This window comes from Petaurus breviceps, unplaced genomic scaffold, assembly GCF_028583685.1.
Source record: "Petaurus breviceps papuanus isolate PSGF00001 unplaced genomic scaffold, PetGlider_PUasm1.0 225, whole genome shotgun sequence".
Taxonomy (NCBI): Eukaryota; Metazoa; Chordata; class Mammalia; order Diprotodontia; family Petauridae; genus Petaurus; species Petaurus breviceps.
In genome coordinates this window covers 188129-206848 of record NW_027185889.1, presented here as the reverse complement: position 1 = coordinate 206848, position 18720 = coordinate 188129, and the positions used below count along the sequence as shown (strand labels likewise).

The following is an 18720-nucleotide window of genomic DNA, read 5'->3' as shown; positions in this document are numbered from 1 at the left end:
AAGTAACTTGACACAGATAGTATCCAGAACACTGTCACATTGAACTATTACAGAAATAGTTAAAGCAAGAAGCCTAATAGACCAAGCCCTGAAATTGTTGTTGTTTTTGTCATGCCTGGATCTTTGTGACCCTCTTTGGGTTTTCTTGGCAAAGATACATGTCATTTCCTTTTCTAGCTTAATTTACAGATGAGGAAACTGAGGCAAAAAGGGTTAAATCACTTGCCCAAGGTTACACAGATCTGAATTCAGGAAGCTAAGTTTTCCTGACTCCAGGCCTGGCACTCTATCACTGCACCACATAGTTGCCACAAAATGAACAGAGATACTGGGGACTGAACCTGGGACCTCACACTTGCAAAGTGTGTGTTCTACCACTGAGCTACATTTTTGGCTTTAAAATTGTTATTGTTGTTCAGTTGTGTCTGACTCTGTGACCCTGTGGACTGTATTTTCCATGGAGTTTTCTTGGCAAAGATATCACAGTTTTTGGTCATTTCCTTCTCTAGTGGATTAAGGCAAACAGAGGTAAGTGACTTGCCCAGGGTTACAAAGCTAGTAAATGTCTAAGGCCACATTTGAACTCAGCTTTCAGTAACTCCAGGTCTGGTGCTGTATCCACTGTGGCACCTGTGCAAGTTATTTAACCTTGTTTGCCTCAGTTTCCTCATCTGTAAATTAAGCTAGAAAAGGAAATGGCGAACCACTCCAGTACATTTGCCAAGAAAACCCCAAATAGTGTCTAACATGACTAATAAACAACAAAAAATCACCCTGATACTGCTTTCCTGATATTGGATTTTGCTGACAAGTGGCAAGAAATTAAAAGTTCTTTTTGTGTGTGGTTCTCAGCTTGTTACAGCTGTAAGTCAATGATTCAAGAACTTTTGTTTTATAATGTTAAACTGACAGAGAAAAGCTGACTTTTCACCTCACCTGGACATCTTTTCCAGTTAAATAATATCAATGAGGCATAAGGTCTTTAATTAATGAGCTCTGTAAGTTGAACTACTTGCAAAAAAATCATATGAATTATAAATTGAGGTGGCAGTGACTTATTTTGAGGTTTATATTTTATATGTGTGAACAAACGAAGAAAATTCAACTCAAGCCACTATGGGCAGAAGAGTATACAAGATCCTAGGGGAAAGATAAAGACAGTCAAGTTATGGTCTCCTCCTTTGTGGGTCTGATGGTAGCAATGCCTGTAAGGCAGTGTTTCAATAAGAGAAAAACTTCCTAACAAGTAACTACAGCGTACCTAGGAAGAACTTCCTAACAAGTAACATTCCTAACTACTATAACTATTCCTAATAAGTAACCATAATACAAAAAAGATGATTAAAGAGAGCTGTAAACAAAGGGCTATGCAAGGTCTGAGGAAGGAAATGTAAGTTTTAAATGGGGGGAAGCAGGAAATGCTTCACGGAGAAGGCAACAGCTGAGCTAGATCTTAAAGGAAGGGGAAGAATTTCAATAGATGGCCATGTAGTTGGAGCTGGGATGACTTCCAGGGGAAAGGAACAGTATGAGCAAAAACACAAAGGTGGGGAAGCACTGAACGGGTACTGGAGACATTGCGTGGTTAAGTTTGGCCACAGAGGATGCTATGGGTGGAATAATGTGAAATATGTCCAGAAAAGAAGGGTGGTGTGAGAGTGAAGGGAGCCTTCAAGGAAGGACGTGATAAGCAGTTTGCTATTTAGCTGCCAAGCAACAGGAAATCACTGAAGGGTTTTGGCCAGAAGAGTGACATGATCATACCTATGTGTAAGGAAAGCTAATATAGTAATATTGTGAATGTTGGCTTGGTGGAAAATATATTTCAAATTTTATTGTCCTCCTCTAGCACCTTCTTCTGCTCAACTTAAAGCACAGTTTTGATTAAGGAATGCAGACTTGGCCATCAATATGTGGCCAAAAGACATTAATATCTAATGATTATAATTATAAAGTTAAATTTAATTTTCTTGAAAGAATATAAAGACTGATGGTACTCCCCCTGAAATAATATAATCTTCAATAATCCTGATTGGATTTTTCTAGCATTTTGAGACACTGTCTATATGCTCTACTCCAGTGGTATATTCTGATAAACTACAGATTTAATTTGAGATCCAACATCACATTCCTCATACAGTCTTTTTTTTTTTCAGACATATAAAGGCTACACTGCATTTAATATGCTAATTTTTTCAGATGTCAGCTTTTGTATGAAATAGCTTCTTAGGCAAGGAAAGCATTTTAGAGTCCTCAGATTTTCATTGTGGATATTAATTTATTGGAGTTTTGACACTATGTTAGATGTAAGCAATATAAAGACAAAAATAAAATTATCTCTGCTTCTCAAATAGTTTACATCCTCTTGCCATATACAACATGCACACAAACACAAGGTAATTTATGGAGGGAAGGAGAGAGCCTTAATGACTAAGAAGACCAGGAAAGGTTTCAAGGAGGAAGTGGTACCTGAGATAAACCTGAAGAAGATGATGATTCAAATAAGCAGAAGTAAGAAGGGATAAAACATGTGCAAAGATGGAGGGAGACTCAATGCCAATTAAGGGAAGAATAAAAAGGCCATTTTGGCTACAGTGCAGATGAGTGAAGGAAAAGTATATAAAACAAATATGGGAAGGTAGGCTGGAGTCCAATCGCGAAGGGCAACTGAAATTTACTTAGCAAGGAGTAATATGGTCAATTGTGAGAAGATTATTTTGGAATATGAATAGAGGCTAGCCTGGAGAGGGGAGAGAGAGAGACTGGAAACAGGAAGACCAATTAAGAGCCTGTTGCAATAGTCCAGCCAAGAGATAATGAGGGTTTGAACTTGGCTGGTATCTGTGCCCATGAAATGTATGATATGGATAGTTGAGATGATGTGAGATTAGAACTGATATGACTTGACAACTGATTGAACATGGTGGATAAAGGAAAAGAAAGAAGAGAGCTTGTAAATTTGAGTGACTGGTACCTTTGATAAAAATGTAAAAGTTTGGAGGAGAGGCAGATTTGTGGCAAAAATAAAAACTCTCATTTTGGACATGTTGAGCTTGAATTGTCTATGGAATGTCCAGGTAGAGATGTGCAGCAGGGTGTTGGTGATATAGTTACCAACTAACTGTGCAACCTTTGGGAAATACCTTGATTTTTATGGGTTGGATCAAATGATCTCATAAAGGTCTCTTCTAGATGTAATGTTCAATGATTCTGGTGTTAACTGAAGAGGTGGGCAACAAATGAGATAGCTAAGAAATATCTGAGAGATGAAAAGAGAGGCAAAGATGAACTGTCAAGCAAATACATTACAGGAACAAGAAGACTGGATAGTAGTAGATTAGTAACTTCAGACTAAATCTTGTGATGATTCTTCTATTGAATTCAAGATGATTTAACTATAACTACCACACATTACTCTGTTTAAAAAATATTTTCACAATTATGATGTTATTTGTCATCACCTGAAATTTTCCCTTTTTCTAAATCTTTAAGTTGAGAGGGCATGAAACTCATTTCATAACTCCATTTCTTTTTATTATAGAGAGGTCAATTATGCTAAAAAAAAATCCTAAAAACAAAACTCTTTCAAAGTTGAATGGCAACACCTAGGGGGTTAGTATATCATAGAGTTTTAGGGATGACTATGTGCATGGAATATTAGGGAGGAAGGTGCTATTCAAAGAGAGGATGAACAAGCTAAGTATATTTCCAAGGAAAGTCATCAATTTTTGATGATATCCATTTGGTATTTTCACCCACAGCAGTCTTTATGTCAAAGGTTGATGTCTTTGCCAAGACATTTCTGACCTGATGAAGTAGGATGAAAATATATTGCAGCCAAATATTAGTGTTGAGGGAGGAGGTTGTCAAAAATGTTTCTTCCAATAAACATTAATAGTACACTTATCTTTAATCACAACTTACAGGGTTTTAATTCAATTCAGTTAGCATTTGTTGAGTACTTACTCTATGCTAAGTACTGTGAAAAGTGCTGGGGAAACATTCTACTGAGGTAAAAGTAAACATAGACAGATAAACATATCTGGCCCAAGAAAGGTTTTCAGTGGTATTTTTTAAAGTATGCACTGGAGATATTGTTTAATATTGAAGTTCCTTTGCCTTCTCTTAACCATTTTTCTTTGTATCACAAGTCTCAAGACGTGCAAACAAATGTTTAGGGTTTTTTTGTATGTTTCTGTGATCATTTTGCCACATCTAGAAGATTTGAAGTTATCATTTCTCAGTTCTTGAGTATATGAATGTGGATTAAAGTATATCCCACATATCGTTCTATAATTGCTCAAAGCAAATGTTCTTAAATTTTTTTACTTAGGAATGTTGAAATTTATATCTATTATAAGGTTCCTACAATATTTTAAACATATTGCTCTCACTTGATCTCAGAGGTTATCTGGACCAACCCCTATCTGAAGCATGCATTTTATAAGAGCCCTGAAAAGTGACTGTTCATACTTTGCTTGCAGATCTAAAGTGATGGGGAACTGATTACTTTTAAGAACAGCCTTAACCATATTTGACAGTATTGACAGTAATGCTACTTTGCTCCTATTGGACATTACTAATACACCATTTCATTCCAACTCTTTGATGGAGTGCCTATAGGAAAGAAAGTCTGAGAAAAAGCTTTCTGTAATGTGGGAAAGACATTTGACTAAGATCCCTGGGAAGGGTGACCCAAAACTGGGTAATCCTAAGCCTGACTGAATAGGAAATATTTCAGAAAATTGCAAGAGTATAATGCAATCCACCCATACTCAAGGAGGAATTGGAGAATAAGCAAAGGACAAAGAGAAGAGAGGAAGTTTTAAGTATGGCCTATTATATAAACCTAAGCAAAATCACAAGGGCAAATAGATAACACTGGGCTTGGTATCAGAAAGACTCATCCTTCCAAGTTCAAATCTGGCTCCAGACACTTCTTAGCTGTGTGACCCTGAGCAAGTCACTTAACTCTGTTTTCCTCAGTTTCCTCATCTGTAAAATGAGCTGGAGAAGGACATGGCAAACCACTCCAGTATCTTTGCCAAGAAAATGGAATGAAGTCATGGAGGTCATGACGAGTCAAACACAACTGAATGACTGAAACAACAACAAAATGACTGCACAACAACACTGGGGCCAGGCTGGAAGTGAAAGAACAGATGTGATGGCTGGATGTAACTCCCAGCACCGCAGGAGGCGGATTTTAGTGTGTGTACATTTCTAGACCCCTTACAGATGCTCTGGTTAATTGGCTAGCCAGTGGAATCTAACATCATCTCTCCTTCCAAGGAATAAAATGTGCCTTTTCCTTGCTTTTGCTGGGAAAAGTGTGCAGTATTACATGACTGCTAAAGCCTTGTATTTTGAAAGGGCTGTCCTTCTGACAGAACAAAAGAAAAGCAAATAATTCCTGTCAATCTTGGGTCAACCCAAGCTTCCACCAAGCTATGTAAATGTTCACGTTCGAGTCATGTTCTTAAAAAAGGAATTTTCAGAAAGTCTGTGAATGGCACGAGACTCAACTTACTGGAATTTCTGGCACAACAACATAAAAAAGGAAAGAGCACAAGGTAACATAAAAAAGCAGAACTAATCACTGAGAATTGTGAGGGGGAACAGGTGGAACTGGAAAACCAGAGAAACTTAAGGAAAGAAATTCACTTTCTCTATGATCTCAAACTATTTATGACAACAATTATTTTGTCCCCTTTTTATGTACTCTTGCACATGAAATCTTTAAGACTATAAAAGTAGACTTAAAAGGGCAGAGTAAAAAGAAAAACTGTCAATTAATTCACTGAAAATGATGACCTCTTAACTTGGTGAGCTCTAAACTTTTAAATTTAAATGCATTATTTATTCATTTCAAAACAGTCTTGATTTTCCTCACTGTGGTGTTGGGTTTTCATTTTACAAGCTAGTTCTCATTTTTTTTTTTCAATTACTTACGCAGTAAACTAAAAATAAGAAATTATGCTAAACAATTCATGATTATAGAAACCTTATGTGACTCAGATTTCTCCAATGGCTGGGTATAATGGATTCATTAAAGATGATGGTGTCCTTCATTTCAAGAAAGTAAGCAATACAAAAAACTTTTACACATTAGATAACAATTTTCTCTCCCAATGATGGGTGTTCACAGGCTAGGAAATTCCTTATTTGTCATATTTCTTTATCGAAAACACAAATGCCCTCATTTGGATGACTATTAGATAAAATGATGCTAAATTTCAATTATGATTAATAGAGAGAAATGACAGACTTAATTGCACACATAGACTACACAACACTGACCTACTTCCAGCCTAAACAACTCCCCTATTTGACACTAGAGAGGCAGCTATTATCTACAAAGACTAATATTATAACAATTTCTAGGTCTAAAGTCTTTAGACTCTTTTGAATTATGAATCCTTAAAGAAAAGACTTAATCAGTTTCAGGGAGTGATCTTAATTCCCTGAGATTTAATCATTAGCAAGTTGATGGAAGCTAAACTAAGATTGGAAAGATCTTATTTATCATAACCAAATTAAGAGTGGGAAGGCCTTTTTATTACTCTAAACAAGAGAGGTATCTCTTTTGTTTACTGAAGACCAGACTGAATGGGGACAGTTTTAGTAGGAGTTATTTAGGGAAGACATTTTTTCCAAGGGTACACTGGCATTACCATGACTTTTTTTCTATTTGGTCAATCTAAAGCCCTAAATTTCTACTTTGTTCTTTATTTTACTTCACTGCTAGAATTTATTCTGCTTCTGGTTTACAATTTCTATAAAATGTAAATTGGAAATTGCATTGGTTAGAGAGTTGTCTATTTGTCAGAGGGAATCCATCTCTCAGAATCACTCTCTAAGCAGAAATGCTTGGATGTTAAAATTGTTTCTGACAGATTTTGACTACAGAGCTAAGTTCAGAGGATTTTCTTCCATATGTCTTTCAGACTATACACATACTTGATAATGAACTGTTCTGCTGCTTGTTTCTTGGTGATAATGTGCATTAGCACATTTTTAATATTAACCATGAAGCTCTCTGCACTTGGATTGGATATTATAATCACAATTATACTTTTATATTCATGGTTAAATACAGATAAAATAGTCAATACTGTTTTATAATCCAAAAGAACAATGTAATAAAATATTGAACTACACTGTTTAGGTAGAAGTACAAAAAACTGAATTCAGAAAAGGAAGAATTCAGAGTGGACCACCAAGAAGAAAAGAGATGGAAAAACAGAATAAAAAGTCATTCTCAGCTTGAGAAGGAGGGATAGTAGGCCCTGCCGGCTAGTCATAACAGGCAGAGATTCAAAGGGAGTTCCATGGGCCACCTCTTGGAGTGCTGGGGGTGTTATGGTAATGAGAATTTAAGATCTTCCCTGCCCCTAGGCCCTTTGATAGGCTTAAGTGCACCTGGAGTCTGTGGGGGGAGGCTTGGTTTTTGGGAATGCTTTTTGATTGGGCAGTGGGTCAAGTGGGTTGTGACATTCTCTGAGCCAGGAGAAGGCTATATAAACCCTGATGTGAGGCTTTGTTTTGGGGCTCACTTTGAGAAGTGTTGTGTGATTTGACCATTCAAGACCCTGGGCAGCCGTCAAGCTCCCCAGCTTTGAAAACCCAGATGCTGATGCTTCCCTCTCTGGTACCTGTGACTAAGTATGGATATAATGGTCAGACAGTTGGAGGCCTGTCTGCTTGATCTGTTTCTCTGTCTTGTAACTTCTGCTTGTAACCTGTCTATATACTGTGAACTTCAGGGTGCTGACTTTTTCCCCTGAACTAGGTAGATGATATGTTTGATTGATTAAAGCAAGATTGTTAACCATTGTGAGTTGCTTTCCTTTAGAAATGCAGATCTAAGAACCTGTGTTGCTAGCCACCCTGGGGATGCTGGGGTGCTTGCTGCAACAGAGGGTCATGTCTTGCCAGCAGTTTCTCTAACCATCTGGTCAAAATGGTCTCATTTTACATATAGAGAAGACTTTATGAAGAGATGACCTTCAAGGTTGGATAGTACTTCTGAGAGTGAGAATAATAGTAATTATGTTTATATTTGCAGTGATTTTAACTTTCATGTTTATTATGTTACACACTCTTCTAACAGCTGTTCTTTTTTTTAGAGAGACAGAGTTATGTTACTCAGCAAATCAATAGCAGATGAGGACCCAGGTCTTTGGACGTCCTTAGGCCTGGGGCTTTGTCTACTCAGCTACAACCACACCATTCACATGCCTATTGGAGGATGATGATGATACTCCTAGAAACAGCAGTTGTCGGACTGAGAACACTAAATAATCCCCTTTCCCTCCTCTATTTTATTTTTATAAAATTAAAAATTTTTTTTTTGCTTTTGGGAGGGGAGAAGGTAGGGCAATTGGGGTTAAGTGACTTGTCCCAGGTCACATGCCTAGTTTTGTGTTAAGTGTCTGAGGATGGATTTGAATTCAGGTCCTCCTGACTCCAGGGCTGGTACTCTATTCACTGCGCCACCTAGCTGCTCCTACCCTTCCTCTATTTTAGTGGTACAAAAACCAAAAGGAAAAAAAAAGATTATATGGTTATAAGGTATAATATCCCTCATCAATTTTCTTTATTTATTAAGTTTTGAAGTCCATTTAACTCATTATGCTCACAATAGCACTGCAGAATAGAGAGGTAATATTATTATGGTCCTCATTTTAGTGATGAAGAACTCAAGGGATAGCTGTTAAGAGACTACTTACATATCACATAAGTTGATGGAAAAAACTTTAACATACATATATATGGCCTCATTCATTGATTAATTTGAAACAAGTTCATCTTAATGATAATTTGCCTCCAGCATCTGGAATTTAATAGAATTGGATCAAAAGCTTCTTACCATTCAGTGATACCATAACATTCTTTAATAATCTCTTGAAGGACAGCACGATAGAACAAAGATTCAGTTGCCAGCTAAAAAAGAAAACCAAAATATATGTAAATGCCTACACAATAGTAAAAACATGTTAAAAAAAATAAAGACCTAGGAATAATGGGATGATGGAGGCACATTAGAACCTAAGAGGAATAATCCCGCACAAATACCCCAGTAAAGGACTAACAAGGAAACAGAAGTAACAACAAAAAGTTTATGTATTAAGGATTTAAGTATTAAGCCTATTTAGTAAAAATAAGTATAATCCTATAAGAAGAAAATGGAATAGAGGACTTCCAAGAATTTCTGATGAAAAGGCCAGAACTGAATGGAAACTGAAATACAAGCACAGGAATAAAAAGAAATAAAGAGGGAAAGACAAGGGCTAGAGAGGATCACAGAAAATAAAATGGATAATTTTGGTTACAAAAAAAACTTGAAAAGTTTTTTGTATAAATAAAACAAATGCAGTTTAAAAATGGGAAAGAAAGGGGTGGCCAGGTGGCACAGTGAGTAAGAGTGCTGGCCCCAGAGTCAGGAGACCTGGGATCAAATCCAGGCTCAGATACTTAGCACCCACCCAGAAACACCTGGCTGTGTTGAAGTGCCCACCAGAAATTATACACTAGAGCCCCTTTAAACTTGCTAGAAGAGACCCCTATTGGATCCCTTGGAAACCACCTAATAGGCTCCAATAGTAAAGAAATGTTTCACCTGTGTTGCTAAAACATGCCACAGATTCCCACGGATTCAGGTCTTTTTATTTTTTTATTCAAAGCTTTGTTAAGGGACTATGGCTTTGCTTCGCTTCAGTTAGAAATAATATTAATAATTTGTCTTAATAGAATAATACTGAGAATGTTTTTCTTGAACCCAAATAATACTGGGAATGATTTGCCTTAATAACAATAATACTGGGAATGTTTTGGTTCAGTAGACACAATGCTTTAGACATTGTACCCCTTAGAAACATATTCTGTTGCCAGCAATCACATTATCTATAAAATTATGTCTAACAGAAAGCTCGATGCTGTCTTTCGGTCTGAGAGGCAGCCCCGGCCGGTTAATAAACACTCCTATTAAATTATAATTGGCCTAGCTGTCCTATTTGATCTCGCTGTCCATTACAGAGTAACCTTGAACAAGTTACTTAACTCCAATTGCTTTAAAAAAAATGGGGAAGAAAAAGATAACTAGGGAAAAATATCTCTGCTGAAAGTTTCTCTGATAAAAGTCTCATATGAGACTACTTCCCAATTTCCTTTGGGGTTTTATTCATTAAAAGTCTCATATGAGAGATACATAAGGATAAGAACCATTCTGCATTCTACCAGATTGATACAATGATATGAAAAAGCAGTTTTCAAAGGAAGAAATCCAAACTTTCAACAGCATATAAAAAATTTCTCCAAATAATAACAGTTAGCATTTATACAGCACTTTAGGATTTGTAAAAGGCTTTTCAAGTACTATCTCATTTTATCCTCACATTAATTAAATAATTTTTATATTATTTAATTATTTTTATATTATTTTTAACACTAGGAGGTACACACTATTATTAGGAAAAAGATAGAAATTAAGTCACTTTCTCAGGGTCACAGAGCTATTCTGTATCTCAGGAAAATCTGAACTCAGGTCACCCTGAATCCAGCACACTATCCATTCTGTTACCTTACTTCCCTCACTGGGAATTATTCAAGCAATTCTTTTTTTTTTTTTTTTTTGCTTTTTGGAGAGGCAACTGGGGTTCAGTGACTTGCTCAAAGTTACACGGCTAGTAAGTGTTAACTGTTTGAGGTTGGATTTGAACTCAGGTCCTCCTGACTCCAGGACTCAAAGGAACTGTCACTGTGAGAGAAAATAAAGGAAATTATAAAAGATAAAGCAAGGAGTGAGAAAACTAAAAGAGAAAAATCATGAGAAAACAAATAAACCAACAGTGGGTTTTTTTGTTTGTTTTTTGCTTCTTTGGAGGGCAATTGGGGTTAAGTAACTAGCCCAAAGTTACACAGCTAGTTTTTTTTGTGTGTGGCTATGGGTGTTAAGTGTCTGAGGCCAGAACCGAACTCAGGTCCTCCTGACTCGGAGACCGGTGCTTTACTCACTGCGCCACTTAGCCGCCCCAACCAACAATGTTTTATGATTGTCCTAAGGTTGTGTGTACACACCCATATGTATTTTGTTTCACCTCATTCCCTTTTGCAGAGGAACATAGATAAGCAACATAGTGTAATGGAAAGATTTAGTGGCCTTGGGATTGGGAGGTGTTCTAGCTCTGATAATTAGCTAGAAATGTGGCAGTAGCTGAGCCATTGAACTTCTCAGAGGTTTAATTTCTTCTTCTGGAAAATGGAATAGTGACACTTGCACTGCATACCTTAAATGGGTCTTGAGAAGAAAGCATTTTGTAAATTATACAGTACTATATAAAAGTAATGTATTGTCATGGGAAAGTGGAGCATAAAAAATTTCATACCTTAAAATGTGATATATTTATATAGGTAAATAGGCTGTAAAACTGAATAGGTAATGTTACAAAGAAGGCACAGGGAGAGATCTTTTTTTTCTCCTTCAAAATTCCTTCTGGGTTGAAAAATTGTAGTAAATTATATGTCAATGACTTGGTATCATATTTCCCTGTATCTAAATTGTTAGATGCAATAATCTCGTTTACATTAAACTAGGCCTGTCCCAAAAGAAAAATTCAGAAGCTTTAAGTCTATAATTTTATTTGTGGTTAGGTAATGCTAGTGAAATTACACAGTAATGAAAAATGCAACATAAATATGCTCAGGAGTCTGATATGTAAAATGAACAAAAATCAGGCTGGTCATGGACACTCAGTAACCAACTTCTATTTCATTTTTATCCTTTTTTTTGTCAAGAGGTGGCATGAAGTTAATGACAAATTTACATTGTGTAATACTGGGCCAAACCCTACACATGTATTTTGGACTCTGCTATTTTACATAAAATATCCAGTTAGCATTTTTTCATCTTAAAAATGAATTACTTTAGTCATCTACTGTTACCATTTGGTGATATATATTTTTTTTTAAATCCTTACATATTCTTACTGCTGAAGTAAAAGCAAAAATTATTGTAAATTCTGTGAAGAATCCCAAATTGTATAATTGGGAGAGATCTGACAGGTAATTTATTTCAACCTACATATGAATAAGAATCTTGCCTATTATATCCCCAGTCTGTGCCTGCTGACTTATTTGTAATGAGGGTACCTGTCTCCAGAGGTGGCCTGTTCCACTTTTAGGACAGTTCTAATTGCTAGAAAGCTTTTAATTATATTGAAATGAAATGTGCTTCTTCTGTGGCTTCCACTCACTGTTCCTAGTTTTGTTCTTAGGGGTGGTAGGGGTGGTGAGGAGTTAAGAGGGCAGAGTAGAACAAGTCTAACCCTTTTTCTATATAACCTTTACTTCAATAATTCTTGAGAAATAAATATTCAAGGAAGTTAAAATGATCCCAAACTCAAGTCTTGTCTAGAATACACATGCTCAATTCATTTTAATTAGTCCTCATAGACCATGGTTTCCAGGTCTGTCATTTTGCTTGCCCTATCTTTCACCCATTCTCCCTAAAACTACTCACCCAGAGTACTGAAAACAGTACTCTAAATGTGGTCTGATCTTGCTATATTAACAACCAACATTAAAATCATATGCCATGCTTCTTTCATCCTGAACCTCCTATGCAATTGAGTTTTGGAACCCAATGTCAGGGCTTTACATTTGTTCCCGTTAAATTTAATTATAAAAAATATAGTCTGCTTTCCTAGTAACAATGAACTTGTTGAGATCTTTTTGGGTCCCGACTCTTTAGACGACCATGGTCATCCCATGTTACTTATTTTAACTATAAGATCATAAAATGTAGACTAGTATTTTCCCCCCAGTTAGTTGTTCTAATAAGAAGCATTAATGGAAGTATCAAAATGTGAGCATAAAAAAAATTATCAGAAGAGTTCATAGAGATAAATTCCACGCACCATAAGATTAAGGATCAGACACTTAAGCATATAATTCTATGATTCAGTCAATAATACATGTTTTTTACTTAATTTGTATGTATATGCAAATTGGTAATCCAATAATTATCATTAACATCTGTAAAGACCTTTTTCCTCCAAAATACAACTTGAATTATATACATTAATTGCTTTTGTATATGTTTCATTTCTTCTTAAATTGTGATTACATGGAATTGGTGATACAAATGAAGGACGATTTATAAATTAAATTCCAGTATAAAGAAGAGAAGCAAAAGATGTAATACCAATATAAAATATAAAATTAAGACTGTTTCTCTTAAATTTTTTTAAAATTGATTTATTTACTTTTAGTTTACAACATTCAGTTCCACAATCCCTTGAGTTTCCAATTTTCTCCCCCTTCTTCTCCTCCCCCGCTACCTCCCAATCATGGCAGCATGCACTCAAATACAGGATCTACAAATATCTTCACATTAATCATTAGTCAGGTTGTAAAGAAGGATTATAACTGATCATCAGTGGGAAAGAGGAAACAAAACAAAAAAGAAAAAGAAACACAGCAAGTAGTTTGTTTCAATCTGCATTTAGACTCCACAGCTCTTTCTCTGGATGTGGATATCTCTTTTGAACATGATTCTTTTGGAGGTGTCTTATAACCTTACATTGCTGAGAGGAGCCCAGTCTATTGAAGTTAGTCGTCACATATACATTGTATCTGTTACTGTGTACAGATTTCTCTTGGTTCTGCTCTTCTCACTCAGTATCAGTTTATATACTTCTCTCCAGGTTATTATGAAGCCCTTCTGCTCCTCATTTCTTACAGCACAGTGGTATTCCATTACATTCGTATACCACAACTTGTTCAGCTATTTCCCAATTGATGGGCATCCCCTTGATTTCCAATTCTTTGCCACCACAAAAAAGAGCTGCTATAAATATTTCAGTACATACGGTCCTCCTCCAACCTCTCTGATCTCTTTGGAATATAACCCTAGAAGTGGTATTGCTGGGTCAAAGGATATACACTTATTTATAGCCCTTTGGGCATAGTTCCAGATTGCTCTCCAGAATGGTTGGATCAGTTCACAACTCCACCAACAGTGCATTAGTGTTCCAATTTTTCCACATCCTCTCCAGCATTTATCATTTTCCTGTTTTGTCATCTTAGCCAATCTGGCCGATGAGATGTGGTATCTCAGAGTTGTTTTGATTTGCATTTCTCTAATCAATAGTGATTTAGAACACTTTTTCATATGCTTATAGATATTTTAATTTCATCTTCTGAAAACTTCCTGTTCCTGTCTTTTGACCATTTATCAATTGGGGAATCACTTGTATTAATATAAATTTGGCACAGTTCTTTATATATTTGAGAAATGAGGTCTTTATGAAAGATACTTGTTGAAGATTTCCCCCCAGTTGTCTGCTTCCTTATGCTTTTTGTTGCATTGGTTTTGTTTGTGCAAAAACTTTTTAATTTTATGTAATGAAAATTATCTATTTTACATTTCATAATGCTCTCTATGTGTTCTTTGGTCCTAAATTCTTCCATTATCCATAAATCTGACAGATAAACTACTCCATGTTCTCTTAACTTGCTTATGGAATCACCTTTTATGTGTAAATCATGTATTCATTTGATCTTATCTTGGTAGATGGTATGAGATATTGGTTTATACCTAGTTTCTGCCATACTGTTTTCTAGTTTTCCTAGTAGTTTCTCTCAAATCATAAGTTTTTGTTCCAAAAGCTTGGATCTCTGGGTTTATAAAATTTTGTCAAATTTATTGGCATATAATTGGGCAAAATAGTTCCTAACAATTGTCTTAATTTTCTTTTGTTGGTGAAGTCACCCCTTTCATTTTTGATACTAGTTATTTGGTTTTCTTCTTTCCATTTTTTAATATCAAATTAAGCAATGGTTCAGCTATTTTATTGTTTTTTTTAAACTAGCTTCTAGTTTGATTTATTAATTCCAATGGTTTTCATTTCAAGAAAGCCTATATGATAAATAATACTCATTGTGTTGAGAACTGTCCATCTTTTCTTTGCTTCCTTGTGAGTTTTCTTTTGTTCTCTGCTGTGCACTTTTTTACTTTGTTTTTCCACCCTCCTCCCCCAAAGTCTAAGTTTATACCTTCAACTTCCCTATCACCATAGTAATTTTCCGTAGTAAAGCTCTTTATTTTGTTTGTTTTTTGCTCATTTTTCTGCCTTGTTGATTTGGTGTTTTTATGTGAGAGCTGGGCTCTGGTCCTGCACTGTCCCAAGATTTTTGTGCTGGGGCTCAAGGGTCTTACTGCTGGCTGTTGCTGAGCTTCAGGGTTTAGTTGTTTGCTTTCTCTGGAGGGTAGGCTTCCCTTCTAGATTGTACTGGAGAGTGGGGGAATTTCCCTGTTGGCTTCCCTTGGATGTGGGGTTTAGCTTCTGGCCTGTCCCAGGGATAGGGCCTTGCTGGTGGGTTGCTACGGTAACAAGGTCTCTCTGATGGTAGGCCCCAGAGGGAGGGTCTTGATGTTTGCCAGCCCCAGGGTGGGGCTTCACTACTGGTCAGCAATGGGGTGAAGGCCTAAATGGTAGATTGGGCTGGGAGCAGGGTCACTGAGGTAGGCCTTGCTGTGCTGCACAGACTGTTGCCTAGGGAGCTGCTGGTCTGTAGGAGGGCAGGGACTCACCAGTGGACTGCCCCAGGTTTGAAGGCTTACTGTAGTTCCCCTGCTGTGAGGCTGGCTGCTGCTGCTCCTCCTGGGCCTGGTTCTCTTCCCACCCCAGTGAGACAGATCCCTGCTCCTTAGATCAAATCAGAGGCAGTTTTCCAGGTGTTTGGAGGGGAATTTGGGAGGACTTCAGAGGTTCTTTCCTCACTCTGCCATCTTGGTACCAGAAGTCTCCATCAATTTGCTTTTAAAGTGAGTTTAAAGAAAATTTTTATATGATGTTATATATTAAAAAAATGGATCTCTTATGCAGACGTAAAAGATTGACCAAGCAAAGACTTTTGAATTTCCTGGTTATACTCTTAGCAACCAGTAGGTTCATCAACAGGTCAGAGATGATGAACACTCCAAAAGAAAAAAAATTTCTTGGTAATCCACTGTGTTATAATAAACAACATCACTTACCCCTTGGCCGACTGCAACACGTTCCAAAGCCTTTAAAAAGAAATGAGACCGTGGTTATATTTAAACTTCTCTTACAAGATATTATAAACATACTATATAAAGGCTTGTGAAATGACATTTTAAAAGATTAATTAGGTGATACATCATATGCTTATACACTCAAAAGTGTTAGTACCATTGAGGCATATTAATCAGCACAGTTGAATTACTTGGTGCTTATTAATAGGATATGTACAAATGGACACACTTTTATATGCTTGAACTTTTGAAGAAGTTTAAAAGTAAAAAGAAAGAAAATACTCTTGAGTTCCTTCCAGTATAATTGAAACTATAAATATTTCAGTAAGATATCATGGATACTTTTTTAAAATAGTGTTTTATTTTTTCCAATTTCATGTAAAGGTGTTTTAAACATTCATTTAAAAAAATTTTTTGAGTTCCAGATTTCTTTCCCTTTCTACCTTCCCTCCTTTTTATCTAAAATAGTAAGTAATTTGATATAGGTTATATATGTGTATACATGTAAAACATACTTCCATATCAGCTGTGTTGTGAAAGAAGAAACAGATATGGATATATTTTTTCAATGTTTTTCAGTATTTTTCAATGTTTTCATTCTCCAAATCATTGGATAAGCATTTAGTTTTATGTTATAGTAAACTAAAATCTGTAGATTCAGCTAAAAGGCTCTGTTTAGGATGGGACATATTTTTTTTTAATGACCCAAGATGACAAATAATTAGAACAGGAAATAAAAATCGCTTTCTATCATTTGACATATCGCTGCTTATTATATTCAGAAAGTTTTTCCCCAGGTAATAAAACATGTTTGCATAATATTTTCTCACATTTCTACTAAACACAAATCACCTGACAAATAAATATTTTTAAAGCTCTTTAGTATTCAATAGGAAATGATTGGTTAACTTAAATTTGATTTAAAAACCATATAAACTGCCAGTAATTTACATGTTGCAGTCACAGCCTCCTCTAGATATTTTCATGATCACAACTGGATGAATTAAAATCGAAATGTACAGAACATGGAGGGCAACCCTTCCTCAACAGTTATAACATATTAACTTACATTTTTTCCCATCTACAATCTATCTTTTGCGTGTAATGCTTATCTAACAATATGTTTGTTTTATGGAATAAGAAAATACCTATAAAATATGAGCACAATGGAAAGGGCTGTTTTAAGAACTCAATGGTTCTCTAATTGAAAAAATGTTATCAATGCTTGGTATAAGTGTATGAAAACTGCTAATTCCAGTAATCAAAATACTAGGTTAGAGGAGAAGTCAGTTAACAGATGTTTTACAAAGCAGCCTGTTGGGCTGGGTGTGGTGGCATACACTGTATAGTCTCCACTATGAGGAGGTTAAGGCTGGAACGTGGCTTCAGTTTGAGAGTTCTGAGCTGTTGCTAGGCTAAGTCAATTGCGACATGCACTAAGTCTGACATCAATATGGTGAGCCCCAAGAAGCAAGGGAGCAACCAGGCTGTCCAAGGAGGGGTGAACTGGCCCAAGCTGGAAATGGAGCAAGTCAAATCTTCCACGACAATCAGCAATAGTGTTGGGCCTGTGAGTGTCTGCTGCACTTTCAGATTAGGTGAGATAGGGAAACCCAGTATCAAAAAACAAATTAGACGAAAATCAATTTCTACTGAAGTTTCTATCACTTCCATTTAAGCAACCAGTTTTTCCCTATTACTCAGAATCAGGGTCAGAATAACAGTGATCATCATCATTTCCTCCTCTTTCTCTTTAAATATTAATTTTGCACATTATTCATAATATCCCAGGGAACAATACATGTTTGTTGACTAACTTCTAAATACTGAGTTACTAATCCTGGTTGAATTTGGCACATCATACTCTAATTTAACATGTAAATATTTGACTTTTAAAGTATTTTGATAAGAGTTCTCTCTCTCCCCTGCCACTTTCTCCTTCTCTCCCCCCCCCCAACATATTCACAACCTTAATGTGGATTCAGTTTTTAAAAATCCTAGAAAACTTACAACTGCTGAGAAAAGGATGAAGTTTATTAATTTGGTGATTGAGTCTTGACAGTTGATATCTTCTACAGAACATTAAAAATTATGTAATCTAGATTTAATTACAAAGGATAACTATAACATCATATGTTCAATGTGCAAAGTTGGAAGGCTAATCAATTTTTTTTTATCATAATTATGATGTACAACATTTAATGATAATATTGTGAGGAATCTGGTATATGAGTTGTGACTTTAGCACAATAAACCAAGGACAATGAATTCTGTAACATCTGGATAAAGCTCTTAGTAAAGGAGATAAAAACAGAACCATACCAAGCATGCTGACATTCTGGCATTTCGACCACAGCACCATTCCTCTTCCTTTAAATACTGGCACATAGGAAACCCCCACATTTCCAGAGTGTAATCTACAGATGAAGAACAATAATATAGATTACTTAACTAAAATTCTTCCTCTTTCGCTTAATGTAAATCATCTATTGAAAAAGTAAATCATCTATTGAGAAAGACAAACAGTAGTTAAACATGGTAGCAGTGATGTTTAACAGCTCATTCCAGTCCATTAACTGAAAGCATATTAGTGTTATGAAAATGGTATTTACTCAACAACAGCTGTTTTGTGTTTAAGCCCCAGGTCTGAAAGCAACCCA

The 18720-nt window shown here is 36.0% G+C and overlaps 1 protein-coding gene across 2 annotated transcripts in view; it reads right to left on the bottom strand.

Annotated features, from left to right (window-relative positions):
• Positions 1 to 18720, bottom strand: part of METTL25 (methyltransferase like 25) — a 151679-nt gene that overhangs the window by 20915 nt on the left and 112044 nt on the right. For both annotated transcript variants that reach the window (XM_069095094.1, XM_069095093.1), the window contains exons 6-8: positions 18383 to 18477; positions 16043 to 16072; positions 8873 to 8946 (exon numbers count right to left, since the gene is read on the bottom strand). In XM_069095094.1, the coding sequence (XP_068951195.1) occupies positions 8873 to 8946; positions 16043 to 16072; positions 18383 to 18477 (199 nt within the window). The remainder of the gene's footprint in view (positions 1 to 8872; positions 8947 to 16042; positions 16073 to 18382; positions 18478 to 18720) is intronic.